The sequence below is a fragment of the Neolamprologus multifasciatus genome, chromosome 17, assembly GCF_963576455.1.
Source record: "Neolamprologus multifasciatus chromosome 17, fNeoMul1.2, whole genome shotgun sequence".
Classification (NCBI taxonomy): Eukaryota; Metazoa; Chordata; class Actinopteri; order Cichliformes; family Cichlidae; genus Neolamprologus; species Neolamprologus multifasciatus.
The window spans coordinates 32,827,404-32,847,535 of NC_140455.1; the positions used below are offsets into that span (position 1 = coordinate 32,827,404).

The 20,132-nt window shown below is 38.8% G+C and overlaps 1 protein-coding gene across 2 annotated transcripts; it reads right to left on the minus strand.

The window, feature by feature from the left end:
- Positions 1 to 15: 15 nt before the first annotated feature.
- Positions 16 to 19,945, minus strand: LOC146499695 (uncharacterized). 2 transcript variants are annotated; one of them, XM_085138900.1, is made up of 14 exons: positions 18,122 to 19,945; positions 16,877 to 16,949; positions 14,618 to 15,966; positions 3,115 to 3,340; positions 2,927 to 3,002; positions 2,534 to 2,804; positions 2,415 to 2,450; positions 2,234 to 2,307; positions 2,060 to 2,137; positions 1,631 to 1,791; positions 1,038 to 1,549; positions 806 to 950; positions 542 to 668; positions 234 to 364 (listed from the first exon to the last, which is right to left on the minus strand). In XM_085138900.1, exons 6-11 carry the CDS (start codon positions 2,642 to 2,644, stop codon positions 1,341 to 1,343), a joined length of 669 nt encoding a protein of 222 aa, XP_084995026.1. In that variant the 5' UTR covers positions 2,645 to 2,804; positions 2,927 to 3,002; positions 3,115 to 3,340; positions 14,618 to 15,966; positions 16,877 to 16,949; positions 18,122 to 19,945; the 3' UTR covers positions 234 to 364; positions 542 to 668; positions 806 to 950; positions 1,038 to 1,340. The 2 variants fall into 2 exon arrangements, with proteins under 2 accessions (XP_084995027.1, XP_084995026.1); XM_085138901.1 differs by lacking the exons at positions 2,234 to 2,307; positions 2,415 to 2,450; positions 2,534 to 2,804; ... (3 more) ...; positions 16,877 to 16,949; positions 18,122 to 19,945 and having other exon boundaries at positions 16 to 397; positions 1,038 to 1,104; positions 1,148 to 1,549; positions 2,077 to 2,202.
- Between the last annotated feature and the right edge of the window lie 187 nt (positions 19,946 to 20,132).

Consider the following 20,132-nt stretch of genomic DNA (forward strand, 5'->3'; position numbering starts at 1 on the left):
CAGCTAATGTTTAGAAACATTTTTACTCACTTTGTTTCCAAATTACAAGACAACGATGTGTTAAACTCTGTGGAATCCACCACCATATCTAACTGCTGCACTCATTATGGTTTTAAACACTGTGTAAGTGTCCAGATGCTGCACTGGAAAAGTCACAGTACAAGTGCATGCACTCACAACTGGGTAACAAATTGAGTGATCTCCCAGCCGCTCCTGGGTTCGTGGTCAAACTTGCATGTTATTTTGAAATGTCTCTTTTCATCAGGAAGGATGGGAACATGGGACTGGCCGGTCATCCACTGGAGCACATGGTGGACAGCAAGAGACTCTGATTTTTCACCACCTGCACCGCCTGTGTTTCCATCTGTGATGTTTGAAAATGTTTCTGAAGTCTTTTCTAAATAAAAAGCAATCTGGATTACAATGTTTTCAAAACTAAGAATACTTCCTAGTGCCCTGTATGTTAAAGCAAAAATATTTAACAGATGCATACGGTATATATACAATACTATAGGTATATACAGCTAATACTATATATTACCTGATACTTCAATCTCCTGCAAGAAATCTTGCAAAAAATTTATGATCTTCCTCTCAGGTCCCTCCCTAGATGTCCCCTTTTCACTGAAATGTGGTTGGCAGCTCATCATAATGAAATCAGCGTCTGGCTGTAAATAAGGAAATAAAGTAGATTATATTATAGATATATTGTTCATTCAAAACTAATAAATAAATACAGGATAACTACAGTACAAATAAGTGGACTGTCTTCGGCTCAGACTGAAGCTGCTATGTTAATACTTACTTTGAGGATTTTCCCAGGAACAAACAAACTGTGGCAAGCTTCAGGATTTACAGCCATCAGGTTCACAAGACCACACAGTTCCATGCCCTTTCTGAGCTGCTGTAGCATAGGAATCAGTCTTGTTGTAGAGTGTAAGACAATGGCACTTAAAAAAACAAAAAACAAAAAAAAAAACAAAATGAAAAACTAGTTGGGGATGGGTTAATGATCCCTCTGATTTTTTCTCCCTTACCGGATCATGCTTTCCTATCATCCATCTTTATCTGGTTTGTGTATCCACAGCTGACAATTTCATCAGCCCACATCATCAGAGAATGTATGTCTGCTGCATCTTCAACCTGGAAATGTATAATGTGAAAGAGGAAATACAGAAGGTTAAAAGTGTTTAAAAACACCATACTCATAATATATCATGTGCCAGAGCTAAACCGCTGAACAGCTGAAATCAACCTCTCCTGAGCAGAGGAAATTGTAGCACCATTCTTTGAAAAAGGCAGGAGATGAGCCTCGTTAGGCGAAGCTGACTGCAATTATTTCACCAACAGTTCTGTGTAGACAAATGATTATAATTCATTTTCAGGTAACATTTACAAAAATATCGGATGCGTATTAAATGCAATACACAAAGCTCGTATGTAACCAGCCTGAAGTTTTCATTATCAAGATCGGTCAGAGAATACTTGGGGTTTTTGCCCTTGTTCTCAGGTCCTTCAAAGAATCTGCTTTCAATACCTGAAATCATGTCTTTCATACAAAAAATATCGGAATTTTTAAGTTATCCATTATTTATTGACACTAGGACAAAACAGGTAATAGGCAACTCACCACTCAAAAACTCTTTCCTAAGTGCTCCTGTATCCACGCATGCCTCTCCAATGAAAACCACCCTAAGAACACTGTCTGGAAGGTCTTCTCTGTGCACACACAACTTAAATTCTGTTGTGGTGTCGACTTGTTGTTCAAGGCAACGCAATACATCTTCCACGCTTAACAAAAACAGGGTAGAAAACATCCTAAGTTCTCAAAGAAAAATAATCATCTTTAGATTAAAAGAGGCTACCACATTAAACGTGATTAGAAATTATTGCAGCATGTTCTGTGCAACAATCTTTAACAATAATTTAAAGTAGTGTAATCATAAAATGTTTTATATGAAATTAAACCCCAGTTATTGTGTAAAAGATCTTACACATAATTTTAACAAATGGTTCTGCATAATAGTGTGTATATGAACTATAATAGAGCAAAAAGTACCTGTCTGTTGTGCATACTGAAGTTTGAGCTGGTGTCCCTGTAGTGTGGTCATTTTCTTCAGGCACCATGCATTGAAAGCTGTTGACGAAACAAAGTTTAAAAAAAAAAACTACATATGTTTTCGTGGACTGTTACTGATTAACATTTTTTCATAAACGGCTGAAAAAACATTACCTATCCCCACACAGACTCGCGTGGACTGTGATCTCATCTTCAGGAAAATCCTCAGTGCATATTGGACAAATAACCTACAATTTCAAAAAAGGGGTACATGTTATGCATAGTGGGAAAAAGATCATTACCGATACAAAATTCATTGTAGTTACTATGGTTTTTAGTAATGTGCTAGGTTTACCTTGCATTTGCTTTTCACAATGCATAACTCAGATTCCTGCAGAATTAAAAAACCAGTAATTGTGATACTATATTATTTAATCAAAATTGCTCATTTTGATTTCATCAAAATTGTCTCACCTCATCATCAGTCTCATCAGGAGAGAATTTTCCTTTGCACGTATTGATGTGTACTGCAAGCATCTGCAGAGCCATAACTTCATTACACTGGTAACATATCTTCTTTGGCATCTTTGAAAAGTGCTGTGAGTCAGGAGGTAGAGGAGATTTGTCTAATGTTTCCTGAAGAGGTACAATGTAAAAAGTGGATTTGACACAGCTTTCAGTGTTTTGACAGAATATCCTTCTGTTTCAGGTGGAATTACAGTGAGCTTTCGTCGACCACCGCCACCTTTATTGACAGAAAGATAGCCTAAACAATCAAGCATCAAAAGTATCAACTACATAATCATAATGCAGTATGAGCACGCAAGAATCCCAAAAACACACATAAAAACTGAATTAACAACAAACCTGTTGCCTTATGCAAGAGCCATCCTCCACAAAGATATTCCATCTTTGGAAAGGTTTCTTCCAGAAGTCTAAAAATCTTAGTTAAAAACACAGTTAAGCAGAATGGAACACTAAATGGACTGTGGTATATGATTCAGGCTAAATGAGTCTGCCAATGACTTATTTTAATACTGACTATACAAACTTACCTCTGCATGGTCACCATCTTCTGGAAGAGACACTGTTTATCTCCCCATGCCAGCTTGTAGGAGTTCAAGCTCCTCAGCTGGCAAAGGTGTGTAGGATGTGTTTTTTGACAGCAAATAAAAACTGAGGCCTGTGGTCTTACTGCCTGGCTTAACAAGCTCCTTAGTAGATGTTAAACATCTCTTTTTACCACGGCTCAAGTTTGATTTGAAATATCCTGGAAATGATCTGTGGGATGAAAATGCATGAGTCTCCCAGGTATGACCCTCTCAATACATAATCATGGAAGTGGTGTCGTTAATGTTAATGTCATTAACAGTTATATGAATATTTCATTCTTAAACAACCCTCATTTCAATTTAGGTTTTGATTACAAACGAAAACCCAAAAAAACAAAAAACTGTCAAGCCCAGAATTCCAATCGACAAAGGCCGCCGTGCCACCATGCAGGCTGTAGATAACAAAGAAAAATACAGATCTTTGGTGGAAAACTGTATGTCAGAACTCGTTAAGCGAGCTGTAAAAAAAAATCAGGCAAAGTCATCAGTCTGGAAAGAGTTTCAGACATTTACAACCAGCATACCAACAACATCTGGGCTAAAATTGAGGATGAAATTGATAAAAATCCCCTTAGAGAAGTTCAAAAACCTCCATAAGGTGATTTTCAAAGCCCTGTGTAAAGAGTTTAAAAATGCAGGATTAGTTTTGCTAGCCTTGGAATTAAATCAGCCAGCAATCGAAAATATGATTGCTGAAATTTTCATAAAGGAGGCAGCCAAACTATCGAAGAAACCAAGTTGCATACATCGGTTTTTCTCATCTATAGGCCGACTGTTTTGTTTCACCAGGAAACAAAACAAGGCTGATGTAATGTAAAAGAAATCGTGATATGAAACATTTCTGGAAAACGAATTGGGAACTTTAAATTGGTTAGTTTTAAATGATATACTTAAGAAAACCCTTGGAACGGCCGCGGCAGATGGCCGCCCCTCACTGAGCCTGGTTCTGCCGGAGGTTTCTCCCTCTTACAAGGGAGTTTTTCCTCCCCACTGTCGCCTATGCTTACTCAGATTCTTACTCAGGGTTCCTCTGTTGGGGTTAGTGCAGGGCGATATGACCAAAAATATTTATCACGATATACATTTGAAAATTTGCGATAACGGTATAACTGATGATATAATTGACATTAGACAAAATATTTTACAACTCCTCAACTTTATTAGTGCAAAAAAAACAAAACATCAATATATTTTCACTTAAACAAGCAGCTGTTTTTTTTTATGTGCATTAAAGTTTTATAAAAATTTAACAGTGCAAATGCAAATTCCTTGCTGACAGTTTAACCAAAAGGCATTTCCAGTGGAAATTGGCCGACATATCCTCCGCATAACCATGTATAATATCCACAAAACTTAAAAAGAGGTTATACACACACAATACGTAATATTATGTTGAAGCACAGTACGTATCACTCCGCGAGGCTCCTGGCTACAATAGCCGTAGTGCTCCGTCAATCCATCAAGCGGTGCGGCTTCGTAGCTTAGCAAAGTCATATGAAACATTTGACAGCTTTTTCCAGCACAGTGTACATAAAATCGTTTCGAAGTCAGTAAACACAACCAGAATTCATACATAAGGCACACGGGATTATAAGGGGCACTGTCGATTTTCAGAAAAATCAAAGGATTGATTTTAAATGTGCCGTATTTTCCAAAAAACATGGTAATAACGACGGCCGCTAGCATGCTCTACCAAAAATAGTGCTTTGTTGTGTATCTGACGGACCAAAGCTAAACCAGTTCCACACCACTGAAGTTGCAGCACTTTTACAAACCAGTTCTGGTTCATCGTTGCCGCCATGTGCTAATGAAAACAAAGGCACTGCGCATGCGCATTTTACCCATATTCTATCGCCATATTTCATTTTCTTATCATTGCCCAACATTATACCGGTATTACCGTGAACGGTATGATATGGCCCAACCCTAGTTGGGGTTTTCTTTTTAATAACTTTAAAAAAAAAAAGTTAACATCAATAAAAGTTTTTTAAATTTTACACTCTGAGTTCTGTTTGTTTTCATTGTCTACAAGATTAATAAATACATGTTATTTGTTATTCAGTTCAAAGTGTGGGTAGAAAATGCTGTGCTGTCATGTGACCTTTTCTCTCATGTGTGCCGTTTTCTTGTTTTGTATATATTTCTCCTGTTTGTTATTTATTCCTGCTGTCTTACTATTAATATTTTATTCCTGTAACTGGTGTGGAATTAACTTTTTCATAAAATAATTTTAACCCTCTCTGGCGTTGATTTTAGTTTTTCACAGAAAAAACTTGTTTTCTATATGAATTAATAAGTTATCATTTTAGCAAACATCAAGTTGATGTCCATAGATGTACACACACTCACGCCATCATTTACATACACACACATTAGAAATGGTCTTTTACTTTGAAATCCAAAAGAAGATGGCCTTGATATTGACAGGGTCCTACTAGAGTACAAGGGTGTGTCATTTGGATGTAAAGTGTGGAACAAGACTAAATGATATTTGTTATTATGTACTTAACATGTCTGTTAATGTTGAAGGTAAATTCACTCAAAGTTGGTCTTTATTTTGAAATTAGGTTTCCACGTCTTTTGTCGTAATACTCAGACTTGGAGAAGGGCTCATAAGCTTGGACAAAGAAATGTGGAGCAGAGCCACTTTGCGTCAAAAGGGAAAAGTTGAAGTTTTCAGGCATCTTTTTGTAGGTTTTCCAGGTGCATCCAACTGTGAGGGAATTCAGGGAAAGAACTAGAAATCTGTGAAGAGATTATATTTCTCGGCGGACCAGGGAGCACCTTGGAACTTAAGTTCAACTTATGAACTTATAAGTCTGAAACAAACAAGTTCATGCTTTGATTGCTGAATTTCCCCATTGCCTGAGGGTCACCTTCGTTATGTTGGCTCACACCTGAGCCACAGCTTCAGGCCTGCTCTGCTTTAAAAGAAGCCAAACACAGAGAGCAACCCTAACCCTGACATGAAGTTCCAGAGTTCACTCACACTAACCAAATAAATGCTGGTAATTTAATGAAGTTGGGTAGGGAGAGCATGTTTGTAGAAGAACAGGTTGTCCTCACCGTTCCCAAAGTTTCAGATAACCTGAAGCTGATAAAAGTTAAACTAATGATATTGGTGACTTACTATTGATTTGATTTAGACTCACTATGAGTTTTGATTTGAGTTATGTCTGAATTAGATTTTGATAGGAAACACTCATTGAACAGCTCACGGCTGATGCAGCATGAAAGCTTCCACTGTGTTTTATAGATGAGTGTAAACAGTGTTGTACCTCTTTTTTGACCTCCTCCATACAAAGAGTGCTGACTACAAATTGAACATAAAATTTCACATTTGGATTCATGACTCCATAAGACCTGTAGCCACTGATTTTCATCCCAGTTCTTACAATACAATACAATACAATACAATACAACTTTATTTATATAACACATTTAAAACCGAAGGTACACCAAAGTGGTTCACAAAAAGGTTAAAATATAAGATAAAAGATATAACAGAGTAAACCCCCCCCCCCCCCAAAAAAAAAAAAAAAAAAAGTACAGACAAAATAAGAAATAAAACATTAGAGCATAGTTTAGAAGATAAAATTACTGGGTAATCATAAATATAAGGTGGGGGTATTTATACAGTGGATCATTAGTAGAAGATAAATAACATAAGGGTAAAACTATAGGGGATGTGAACTAACTAACTGAAAACGCTCGGTAAGTTTTTAACTGAGATTTAAATGAATGGATGGAATCAGATTAGTGGCTGAGCAGGTCAGCCACTAATCAGAAGATCGGTGGTTCGATCCCAGGCTGCCTCCTGGCTGCATGCCAAATATCCTTGGGCAAGATACTAACCCCATGTTTGCCTACTGATGGTGGTCAGAGGGCCCGGTGGCACCTGTGTCCGGCAGCCTCGCCTCTGTCAGTGCGCCCCAGGGCAGCTGTGGCTACAATGTAGCTTGCCATCGCCAGTGTGTGAATGTGTGAATGACTGAATGTAGTGTAAAGTCGTTAAGGACGAGAAAAGCGCTATACAAATGCAGACCATTTACCATTCAAAAATCTTTTCTCTTTGCAGGAGGGGAGCTGTGCTTGCAGTTTTCAATGTTCATCATGTTTTAGTTAGAAAAACAGTCTAATTAATAATTAAGTTCTGTTGCATAGCCATAAGGACCTTCTAGAAACCATTGTTCAGTTAGATACATTTAAAGCTTTCTGAATGGAGTTATGCATCTAGAGGTGTCAGGAAGTACTTGTTTACTCTCTCTCTGTGTGCATGTGTTTTTTGTACACCGAGTCCTCAAGCTGTGCAATAGAAGGGTCCCAGATCAGATTTTTGATACAGTTTTTCTGTTTTCTTAAGGACATGGCTTCCAGATGCTGTTCATCCGCTGTAATGTTTTTTTTCTTCTGCAAGCTTTTTTCTTTCTTTCTTCCACTTGTCCAGTTTCCTCACACCATACTGAGATATGCCAAGTTTCCAGTTAAAAGCTACGGTGGCCCCTAGAGACAAAGCACGTACAAACTCCAAAACACTTGCAAACTCCAAAACACATACAAACTCCAAAACACTTGCAAACTCCAAAACACATGCAAACTCCAAAACACATGCAAACTCCAAAACACTTGCAAACTCCAAAACACATGCAAACTCCAAAACACTTGCAAACTCCAAAACAATTGCAAACTCCAAAACACTTGCAAACTCCAAAACACATGCAAACTCCAAAACACTTGCAAACTCCAAAACAATTGCAAACTCCAAAACACTTGCAAACTCCAAAACACAACGGAAGTGCTCCAGGACGCTAGGGGCAGTGTTGAGCTCGATTTGCAAAATAAACGGCAAGTTTGTCTGTATGGGACGGTCTAGTCTCTGTCGCGCTTCCCAGGTTGCCTAGCAACCATGATACTAACCGCTCGAAATGTGTCATACAACTTTGTTTGACAGAAATGAAGGAAAACATATTTTGTTCATTTGTTTGTTTGTTTCTACAAGAGCTTTGTGTGATTTGATAAGTATCTGAGGCTGAGACCACAGGACAGTAAAACATGATTTTTGGGCTTCATTTCTGTACTGAACAGTCATTTAAGATTAGTTACTAAATAACAATTAGCTAATGTTGTTCATGAGACTAAAGTCATATCACTTTGGTAATGTAAATATAATATGGCCAATATTATAGTTATTATATTAATCATTATTAGCTATTACAGCAGTGAACATGAACTCTGTGTCAAATACTGAGCCTCAGTACAGATTCAAGTTGCAGTTATTTATATGTCTTATCACCTTAAATCTTCACTCAAAGACAAGTATCTTTGACAGTGCATATATAGGTGTATCATATATAAGAGAGAAATGTTGCTCCTTCAGTATGTTGGCATTACTAAATTTGGCTCATTGCTTACATACGTGTGTAAAAAGAAATTATATGAGCTGTGATAACTGTTTCTGATAAAATGAAGAGTAGACTGATATATTGAATATTCCTTTATTGGGTGAGAAAATCAGACCATGTCATAACTGCTTTAAGTCATACAGAATAGATATCAGAGCCTTAAACAAGCTGACTTCTGCTAAATGGGTCAAACTGGGCAGAAAGTATACAAACACATAGCATCATTATAGAATATGATGTAACACTATAGATCAACTTACCTCAGAATATATAAAGTATATAAACAATTACAGCAATATGATGCAACAAACACAGCACTGCTACTAATCCAAAATACTCAAAGCTTCATAGAACTGAAACAAACACTTATTTTTAGGTCCATTCAGCTGCTGATACATACTTTAGGTTTCTGAATATTAAACTTGTTTCTTCCTTTCATAGTGTGTAACTTGAAGGCCCTGAGTACTTTCTCCCACACTGCAAACACTGGAATGATAAAACTATTTGAACATTACCTAATAAGACTGATTCAGGACAGACAATTAGTTATGGTAAACTTTCCTAGCAGTCCTTCACAAACAGGGAACAGTCTGTCTATTCTCTCCATCTGTCAGCTGCTGCTGGCCCTTCCTCCTCCTCTTCCTCACACACTGCTGAGTCCTGGTGGATCATCAGGGGTGCAAAGCCTCACAGATGATGTGCAGCAGTGAGTCCCTCAGTCTGTTCTCACTCTGGACACTTGCTGTTGTCACACATGGAAATCAAATGCGTGATAAGCTGCAGGATTCAAACACAAGTGTAACTTATAAATACATGTTCATACTTTTATTACGCAATCAGAGAGAAAGAAAAAGAGAGAGAGTGCAGGACAGACAGAGAGGTGACAGTCTCAGGTGTATACACTGCTACAAAACAGGACAAAAGAAGGAGGACTGTGTTATTACGAAACAAGAAGAGTTCCCAGATGGTACAGTGGACACATGTGTGACTGCTGTGATTAAAGCATCTTTCTTTCAGCTTAAGGAGTGAACTACGGTGGCCCCTAGAGACAAAGCACGTACAAACTCCAAAACACTTGCAAACTCCAAAACACTTGCAAACTCCAAAACACTTGCAAACTCCAAAACACTTGCAAACTCCAAAACACATGCAAACTCCAAAACACATGCAAACTCCAAAACACATGCAAACTCCAAAACACATGCAAACTCCAAAACACATGCAAACTCCAAAACACTTGCAAACTCCAAAACACATGCAAACTCCAAAACACATGCAAACTCCAAAACACTTGTAAACCCCAAAGCACATGCAAATTCCAAAACACAACGGAAGTGCTCCAGGACGCTAGGGGCAGTGTTGAGCTTTTGTTACCTAGTAACTACACAAGCCAGGATGTACCAATGACCGGATTTGGGGTCTGCAGCCTTAAAGTCCGCATTTTAAGGCCGATTACGTCACAGCGACACGACGAAGGCTGTCCCAATTCAAAGGCTGCTCGAAATGCGGCCCTCAAATGCGTCCTTAATTTCCCTGAATTTTAAGAATGGGTCGCTGTAGCCTTCATGGCCCAACATATCCCAGATTTCATAGCTCGCCTGTGGTGTGGATAATTTTGCCGAAAAAAACGGCTGAAGCGGAGCCGCCAAGAGTAAACTTTCAGAAGTAAGTACTGAATATTATGTCACTTATTTATGCGCAAATGTTTTTTATAATGAAGAACATTAAAACATTACTGTTGGCCACATGTCGGGAAAGTTATGTGACATTAGCGATGTTTGTACTAACTTGGTTTTAAAGCCTTTACTCCAAAATATACGCCGTTCAATAGTTGACTTTAATCTTACAGAGAATGTGATGATTTTATGGATAATTAAAGTCAGTCATATATCCACAAACACAACAGGCTGAAAGTCAGTGATGCTGCTCGGTTTGCAGTCCTGAATATCACGGCACAAGCAGGATTCACTGCACTGTTAATGTTAGCTATGTTATATTGCTGCCACTGTTCGGTGGTGTAGAGCCAAACGGACTTTAACGTGTGTTTGAACGAGCTGACGGTTCACTCGTTAAGCTGAAAGAAAGGTGCTTTAATCACAGGAGTCACACACGTGTCCACTGTACCATCTGGGAACTCTTCTTGTTTCGTAATAACACAGTCCTCCTTCTTTTGTGCTGTTTTGTAGCAGTGTATACACCTGAGGCTGTCACCTGTCTGTCTGTCCTGCACTCTCTCTCTTTTTCTTTCTCTCTGATTGTGTAATAAAAGTATGAACATGTATTTATAAGTTACATTTGTGTTTGAATCCTGCAGCTTATCACGCATTTGATTTCCATGTGTGACAACTGCAAGTGTCCAGAGTGAGGACAGACTGAGGGACTCACTGCTGCACATCGTCTGTGAGGCTTTGCACCCCTGATGATCCACCAGGACTCAGCAGTGTGTGAGGAAGAGGAGGAGGAAGAGCCAGCAGCAGCTGACAGATGGAGAGAATAGACAGACTGTTCCCTGTTTGTGAAGGACTGCTAGGAAAGTTTAACATAACTAATTGTCTGTCCTGAATCAGTCTTATTAGGTAATGTTCAAATAATTTTATCATTCCAGTGTTTGCAGTGTGGGAGAAAGTACTCAGGGCCTTCAAGTTACACACTATGAAAGGAAGAAACAAGTTTAATATTCAGAAACCTAAAGTATGTATCAGCAGCTGAATGGACCTAAAAATAAATGTTTGTTTCAGTTCTATGAAGCTTTGAGTATTTTGGATTAGTAGCAGTGCTGTGTTTGTTGCATCATATTGCTGTAATTGTTTATATGCTTTATATATTCTGAGGTAAGTTGATCTATAGTGTTACATCATATTCTATAATGATGCTATGTGTTTGTATACTTTCTGCCCAGTTTGACCCATTTAGCAGAAGTCAGCCTGTTTAAGGCTCTGATATCTATTCTGTATGACTTAAAGCAGTTATGACATGGTCTGATTTTCTCACCCAATAAAGGAATATTCAATATATCAGTCTACTCTTCATTTTATCAGAAACAGTTATCACAGCTCATATAATTTCTTTTTACACACGTATGTAAGCAATGAGCCAAATTTAGTAATGCCAACATACTGAAGGAACAACATTTCTCTCTTATATATGATACACCTATATATGCACTGTCAAAGATACTTGTCTTTGAGTGAAGATTTAAGGTGATAAGACCTATAAATAACTGCAACTTGAATCTGTACTGAGGCTCAGTATTTGACACAGAGTTCATGTTCACTGCTGTAATAGCTAATAATGATTAATATAATAACTATAATATTGGCCATATTATATTTACATTACCAAAGTGATATGACTTTAGTCTCATGAACAACATTAGCTAATTGTTATTTACTAACTAATCTTAAATGACTGTTCAGTACAGAAATGAAGCCCAAAAATCATGTTTTACTGTCCTGTGGTCTCAACCTCAGATACTTATCAAATCACACAAAGCTCTTGTAGAAACAAACAAACAAATGAACAAAATATGTTTTCCTTCATTTCTGTCAAACAAAATTGTATGACACGTTACCAGCGGTTAGTATCATGGTTGCTAGGCAACCTGGGAAGCGCGACAGAGACTAGACCGTCCCATACAGACAAACTTGCCGTTTATTTTGCAAATCGAGCTCAACACTGCCCCTAGCGTCCTGGAGCACTTCCGTTGTGTTTTGGAATTTGCATGTGCTTTGGGGTTTGCATGTGTTTTGGAATTTGCAAGTGTTTTGGAGTTTGCATGTGTTTTGGAGTTTGCATGTGTTTTGGAGTTTGCATGTGTTTTGGAGTTTGCAAGTGTTTTGGCATTTGCATGTGTTTTGGAGTTTGCAAGTGTTTTGGAGTTTGCATGTGTTTTGGAGTTTGCAAGTGTTTTGGAGTTTGCAAGTGTTTTGGAGTTTGCATGTGTTTTGGAGTTTGCAAGTGTTTTGGAGTTTGTACGTGCTTTGTCTCTAGGGGCCACCGTAGTGAACCGTCAGCTCGTTCAAACACATGTTAAAGTCCGTTTGGCTCGACACCACCGAACAGAGGCAGCAATATAACATAGCTAACATTAACAGTGCAGTGAATCCTGCTTGTGCCGTGATATTTAAAACTGCAAACCAAGCAGCATCACTGACTTTCAGCCTGTTGTGTTTGTGGATATATGACTGACTTTAATTATCCATAAAATCATCACATTCTCTGTAAGATTAAAGTCAACTATTGAACGGCATATATTTTGGAGTAAAGGCTTTAAAACCAAGTTAGTACAAACATCACTAATGTCACATAACTTTCCTGACATGTGGCCAACAGTAATGTTTTAATGTTCTTCATTATAAAAAACATTTGCGCATAAATAAGTGACATAATATTCAGTACTTACTTCTGAAAGTTTACTCTTGGGCGGCTCCGCTTCCGCCGTTTTTTCCGGCAAAATTATCCACACCACAGCCGCGCTATGAAATCTGGGATATGTTGGGCCATGAAGGCTACACCGACTGTCGGTACCCGATCCGTACCGGAAACCCGATCGGTACCCCGCATGCGCAAATGTTACGTCACTTCCTCTCTTTGCCAACATTGCGACATTCAATATATTTGAATGATACGGTTAGCGCCCAGTTAGCTCCTAGCATTTCTCAGCAGCTCTGCCTCCTTTTCGACTGCCCGGGACATTTAAACAATGGATAATCCGTATACAAACAAATTCATGCTTTTCTCCTCAACAGAGAGCGTTCCCCGATTGAACAACAGCGCCGTAAAATAAGAAGAATGGCGCCTAATTACAGACTTAATAATATTGACTTAGCAATGTGTCACGTAAAGATTCATCAGCCAGATTAAGTGTTTACTGACAATTGACAGTGATAGCGGACATCATCATCACTATACTTATCAATCTTCTCCACACAGACAAGCATAAACACACTCGACTATCACTAAATCAAATTTAACACACGTTTGTAATGACGCCAATTCAGTTTACAATAGGGTTAATTCGCTCGGTCAGCAGGTGGCGGTATCCTCGTACACTGGGGAGTAAACTGCCATTAAACGAACAGAAGAAGAAGAAAACATCTGCACATGCGCGGTACGGATCGGGTAGACCCGATTGTACGGTCCGACTTTGCACATGCGCAGTAAGGATCAGGGAGTCCCGATCCGTAACTATCTTTTTATTTTTCGTTTTTGTCTACATTGTACTGAAATGCTTCATTATTGCAAACATTTTAAGATTTACTTAATATTCTTAACATCTTAACCGATACTCTGACCCATAACTATCGTAAAACGCTACGACCGGAAGTAGACACCTTTCGCGCATGCGGGGTACCGATCGGGTTTCCGGTACGGATCGGGTAGTGACACTGACCCATCCTTAAAATTCAGGGAAATTAAGGACGCATTTGAGGGCCGCATTTCGAGCAGCCTTTGAATTGGGACAGCCTTCGTCGTGTCGCTGTGACGTAATCGGCCTTAAAATGCGGCCTTTAAGGCTGCAGACCCCAAATCCGGTCATTGGTACATCCTGGCTTGTGTAGTTACTAGGTAACAAAAGCTCAACACTGCCCCTAGCGTCCTGGAGCACTTCCGTTGTGTTTTGGAATTTGCATGTGCTTTGTAGTTTGCAAGTGTTTTGGAGTTTGCAAGTGTTTTGGAGTTTGCATGTGTTTTGAAGTTTGCATGTGTTTTGGAGTTTGCAAGTGTTTTGGAGTTTGCAAGTGTTTTGGAGTTTGCCTGTGTTTTGGAGTTTGCAAGTGTTTTGGATTTTGCAAGTGCTTTGTCTCTAGGGGCCACCGTAAAAAGCTCTTTGCTCATCAAATCGTGTTATTCACGGCAGAGATTTAAATAAAAGATGTGGAAAGAAATTTTCTTTTACTACAGGATGCTCATAAGTCCCTAAAGAAACTGGTTCTTTCCTAACTTTTCTGTAATGTGTAGACTCGTGAGTAATCCTTTGAATTAGCTGCCTTTTTGTGATTGAATGATTCATAGATCCTGTATTACCTGCTGCTGTCACTCACCTCCGCAGCTCACACCTGAGCCGCAGCTTCAGATCTGCTCTGCTTTAAAAGAAGCCAAACACAGAGAGCAACCCTAACCCTGACATGACGTTCCAGAGTCCACTCACACTAACCAAATAAATGCTGGTAATTTAATGAAGTCGGGCAGGAAGAGTATGTTTGTAGAAGAACAGGTTGTCCTCACCGTTCCAAACTTTCAGATGAACTGAAGCTGATAAAAGTTAAACTAATGATATTGTTGACTTATTATTGATTTTATTTAGACTCACTATGAGTTTTGATTTGTGCTTATGTCTGAAATTAGATTTTGATGGGAAACACTCATTGAACAGTTCACGGCTGATGTTGCAGTTCAGTCTTGAAACGAGATCCTTTTAACATAATGTTCACTCCTTCACGTTAAACTGGACAGAAAGCAGCTCTGTTTCAAACCTGGATCACATTGGGGTTGATGCAGGATTCCCAAATGTTAGAATGATGGAGTCACAACCACTGTTATAGGTAGAATCTGAGAACATTACAGAGCAACTTTTGTTATAAAAATGTAAGAAAGACTAAGACATAACGATTTCATTGTTCTTCAATTTCATTTTCATACAGAGATGTTAGTCAAGACAGACGTGAGGTGAGGCTGAATCAGGAGACATGGTATCAAATGAGAGGCTGTGTGGTTTCACTGTTCTGCTTTATTTTACAGCCCCCACCCCCAAAAATAAATAAATAAATAAATAAATTAAGAATGTGAATAAAGAGAAGCTGTGTGGTTGAATAAAACTCATGCATCAGCCTGTTGCCTTCATCCTGCGGCAGTGCATCGAAAGCATCATTGGTGAGAGCGAAGAAGGTGAACACCACCTGCTGGTTCAGAAGCTCAATTATATCTGCTCTCTGGATGGCATTGACCAGCATGCTGAAAACAGCAATAAATGATGTTAGATCGAATGGCAACTACACAACAACACACTAACACCTCTGTTTGCTTTCAGTCATTATGCTACACAGAATTAACTGCTTCATGATAATCTAGGCTAACAGATGACTCACTTTTTAGGAGCTTCAAACTACCAAAAACAACAAACAAAAACGTTTCCCTGATCCTAGTTGGTGCAGTTGCTGCTTTGTGCCTAGGAGGTGCACTGTAGAGCCATTAAAGCTGCCAATAGTTGACAGGGAGTGTTTTTGCTGTACTTTTCCACCAGAGAAACATGATTCAGATGGTAAAGATCCTCACATGAAGCGGTCATCGGCCTTCAAGACATCCATGATGTTTCCCCATTGGTGGAGTGAGGACTTTGTCCACTGTGAACCTTGTCATGCGCAATGATACAGGTGTTCTCGATGCACAGGTTCTACAAAAAGAAAAAAAAAAGTGTTTAAATACATTACAATGGACTTTGGTATCAGAAAAGATGAGTTGTAGTTATTATTATTATACAGTTTAGATACTACTGCTAGCATGTCAGAGTGTTTCTGAAATATTTGTTGATCTGATATTTGTTGTGGAAACCTGTGAACCTTCACATTGACTATATTGAGGTTGACCACGTTGATTTTGAAGGTATCCTTCTATTTATTATTATGTTGTTTAGCTTAAAAAACTGACCAACCAAAGCTTCTTCTCCATAATGTTTGTTGACCTGCTGAGGAAACCTGACCACAGGCCTGAGGGGAATCACAGACGAGTAAGAATTTTTTCATGCCAATGTCTCTAAGTGCTACTAGATTATTGTGTTGGTCTTTTCTTTACAACGTTAAGTTTTAAAAACAAACCTTAAATCATACTTCACATTAAAATGTAATAATTAGTTAGCCCACTCCCCACATGAACATAGCGCAGCACACTGCCTCCACACCTGCGGACAGACGACACTTTTTAATTGTTGGTCAAGACTAACCGCTTGTAAAAACGAAAAAAAGTCCTGACCAAACAGAGGTAAATACCTATGTTGTTAAGTTAGCTGATGATTTTTTGCCTGGAGTTGGTTAGTTAGTTGTTCGATTGCCAGTCTAGCCTCCTGTGAGGAAAAGCCAGAGGCTGCCAGTGATGTAGCCTACTGTCAGTTTCACAGATTTGAAACTTAAGTAGCTGTTTGCTACAATACAGTCACACATTTTGGCAGGGCCGTGCAGAGAGGTTTAAAGGGGCGGGTGCTCAAAGTTAAAAAGGGGCACATTGAACCAGGCTGAATAACAACAACACACATTCATCAAGAATCTAATATGGGCAACAAGGCAAAGCAAACGTAGCCGATGTTTTACCTGATGGGTACAATGTTGCTGTTGAGGGGTTGCTGTGGATAGTGCTGGAGGGCAGGGCTGTGTTGATCTGAGACTGTAGACATTAAAAAGTCCATAGGAGAGATGGTAGCTGATTAAACAAGTGTCATGAGATAATAACAAAATGCAAAGATTGGTGACAGCGCTTGGAACCGTAAGGCAACAAAAAACTGTGAGAAATAATTTAGGCTCTGCCTGTGAATCACTCTTTGCTTCTCTTCTTCCTTCCATCCCATCTTTTCATATATCACTCTCCACTTGCTGTCTATCTGAGAACAAGGCACAACTTGCTATTGCAATAAACTATAATCTAATTATCCACACCTAACAACTCTTGCACTTAATCTATAATAAAATGATGACAGAAAAATGTTATAGCACTGCCTTTAGTAGCCTCACACAGCTCCTACTGTTTCCTCCTCATGTCCTTACCAGGCATGTCTGGACAATGTTATATCATGAGTAATATTTTTTTTTTAAAATCCATCTAAATAAAACACACACATGCACGCACACACAGTGACATTTTAGACCTTCTTCAGAATACTATGGGCATCATGGTGCTGATCCAGAATCCTTACATTATTATTTATTACTAGAGCTACAATAATAACGCAATGAGGAGGGGGAAGTAATAAATATGAAATAATGTCATTATGATGATTCCATTTGTTTCACTATCCACTCTGTGCAGGGGCAAAGCTTATTACATTTTTAAACTGTAGAGATACAATAATTTTACTGCTGTAAAATCCAAATTTTGTCTTATTTGAAATATAAATCTAATATAATCTGCTGCTTAATGTATGTTCTTTAAAATACAGCGTGTGTTTTTTAATATATTATAAATATAATAATGCATAATTATGTGGACATGCATATTAGATCGTTTTTAGTGAAATATAATCCCCCCAGAAAGGCAGGAAAAGCCCCGTAACTTACTTTAAAACTAAATATGTTTTAAATACTTTAAAACTAAATATGTTCCCTAAAACGGTGGACAGAGCTACAGACCCATGACAGCCTTACCCAGGTAGCCAGCAGCTATGACCAGCACTACTTGTGCAGTTAATAAAAGGACAGGTAATGTTTGTCACGCTGTTGCACACACAGCACGCTCGTTTGTTTCCGTTCGTCAGTTGCAACAAGACAGCTTACCAACGTGTCCATAATAAGCTAATATTCCTGTGTGCTATACACTACAGTGTACGCTGTACATCTACTTACTGGTTTTGTCGCATCAGTCTGTGTCTCTCAGTTAACTTGTGTTTCTCCTACAGCTCCGGACCGCAAAAAAATGCGCGTGCTCTTTGTGAGCTCGTAACCAGCGCGTTCTGCCGTCAAGGGCGATCATTGGTTAAATGTGATCATGTGACTGATGCAAGCCAGATCCTTTTATTTAGCAAAACTGTGATTAATAGTTAAATATTATTGTTGAGGGGCACAGACAAGACTCCGCACGCACACACACACATTTAAAAAAAAAAAAAAAAAATTTTTTTTAAAAAGTTGCCTCAACAAAAGGGGACTTTGGGCACCCATCGGGAAAGGGGCGGGTGCTCAAGCCCCTCTAGCCCCCCCCCCCCTCCCTGCACGTGCCTGCATTTTGGCATTGTTTACCTACCTGTCATCCCTCCTGCTTAACTCATTGACAGCAAGCTGGTGACTGGGCCATACTGTGCAGAGGGTTTGGCATGTGTGTTGAGAAAACCGCTATCAGAAAACTATAAAGCTAGCCATAAATCCTGGTTTTAAAGCCAGGACCTGATGCTATGAGGGGACGATACAGCCCACTGCAGCAACTGTGCCAGCCTAAGTAGTTCATCCTTCTTAAAATAAAAACACAATAAAATATTGTATTAAGTCAAATACAGTCACCTCAGCCACTGTTACCAACAGATAAAATCAAACTCTAATTCTAAAACTTAGATTTTTACGTAGCTTTTGGTTCAGAAGATGACGTAACACTCTGTATGCTATGTAAAGTGCATCCCACTGCAGCTGTTATTTATTTAGTAGTTTAGAACTGACATGGATCATGTTACGTTATAATATTTGGATTCTTATGTACTTGAGACAGCCTTCACTTCTTTATATTTTACTTCTGAGGAGCCAGAGTTTCTTGTAATTTAATTTAAAGTGGCCTTGAACAATAGTTCTCCAGGCTTTCAAAGTTTTCCTCTGACATGGGCTGTTTTTCACACACATACAATCCACTTCTTAAACCTGACCATTTTCTGGGGAACACAGAAAAGGACCATCAGATTTTGATCCACCATGCAATAGAAATGATAACGCCAAATGATAACGGTTTTATTTTTCAACATGACAGTGATCCCAAACACTGTGCCAATATAGTATAGTTAGATAGAAAAACAAACACTGTAACCGCAGAGCCCGCACCTCAACATTATTGAAACAGAACAAAAGCCAGCCAACATCCGAAGCTTTGGAATGTTCTTCGAGAAGCCCGGAGAACTATTCCTGAGCACTATTTAAAGAGAATAGAAGAAAGATTGCATAAGAGAGTTCAGCCTGTGTAGAAGTATAATGGTGGTCGAACCAAATATCAACTTTCAAGCTCATAAGAATTATACAAACTCTGTTTTTGCCATGCATACTTTTATAAACTGGTGCAACTTATTCACTTAGCACAATATAAAGTCATGAGGGGTGGCTCAGGATTTACACAGTTACTGTATTCTAGTAAATTATGCTGTATTAGAAATTAATCTGTCTCGGCCTATGTAAACTAGTGGCAGATATGTTCAACTTCAGCAACAAAGTGTCTAACACAATAAAGAGACATGCTCATTTACAAACATTTGGATTGTTGGAATCAACTAAGTGCACAATTAAAAATAATCATTCTTTATCTTTTGCTGAGCTTTTATATACCCAGTTTACCCACGGCTTGAAACAAGCTGCCTTCCAACCAAATTTCTTTTGACACGTTGCATGTATTAACAAAATATGTGATCAACAGGCGTATGGGGCTGCTGTGCTGATAGCCTGAGTGTGTGCCACATTAAGGAGATCCCCTCTAACCGACACCTGCTCGAAGATACATTACTGACACCGCCAACCGCATTCGTACTGCTGATTTTTCCAACACCTTTGCTTAAATGCAGAACTGTGACAGCAATCAATCCAGCAGATTTTTACAACTAATATGGATTTATTAGCGCTTGTTACCAAATATGTTTTCTTCACGCCAGCAGCAAAGTTAGATGAAAAA

Excerpts from the sequence above, each read along its gene's own strand:
- LOC146499695 (XM_085138900.1), bottom strand. The coding sequence starts at position 2,644 with ATGCCAAAGAAGATATGTTACCAGTGTAATGAAGTTATGGCTCTGCAG. Across the intron at positions 1,792-2,059 it reads TCAGTATGCACAACAGACAG|CGTGGAAGATGTATTGCGTT; the intron begins GTACTTTTTGCT and ends GTTTTTGTTAAG. Across the intron at positions 1,550-1,630 it reads TAGGAAAGAGTTTTTGAGTG|ACATGATTTCAGGTATTGAA; the intron begins GTGAGTTGCCTA and ends TTTGTATGAAAG.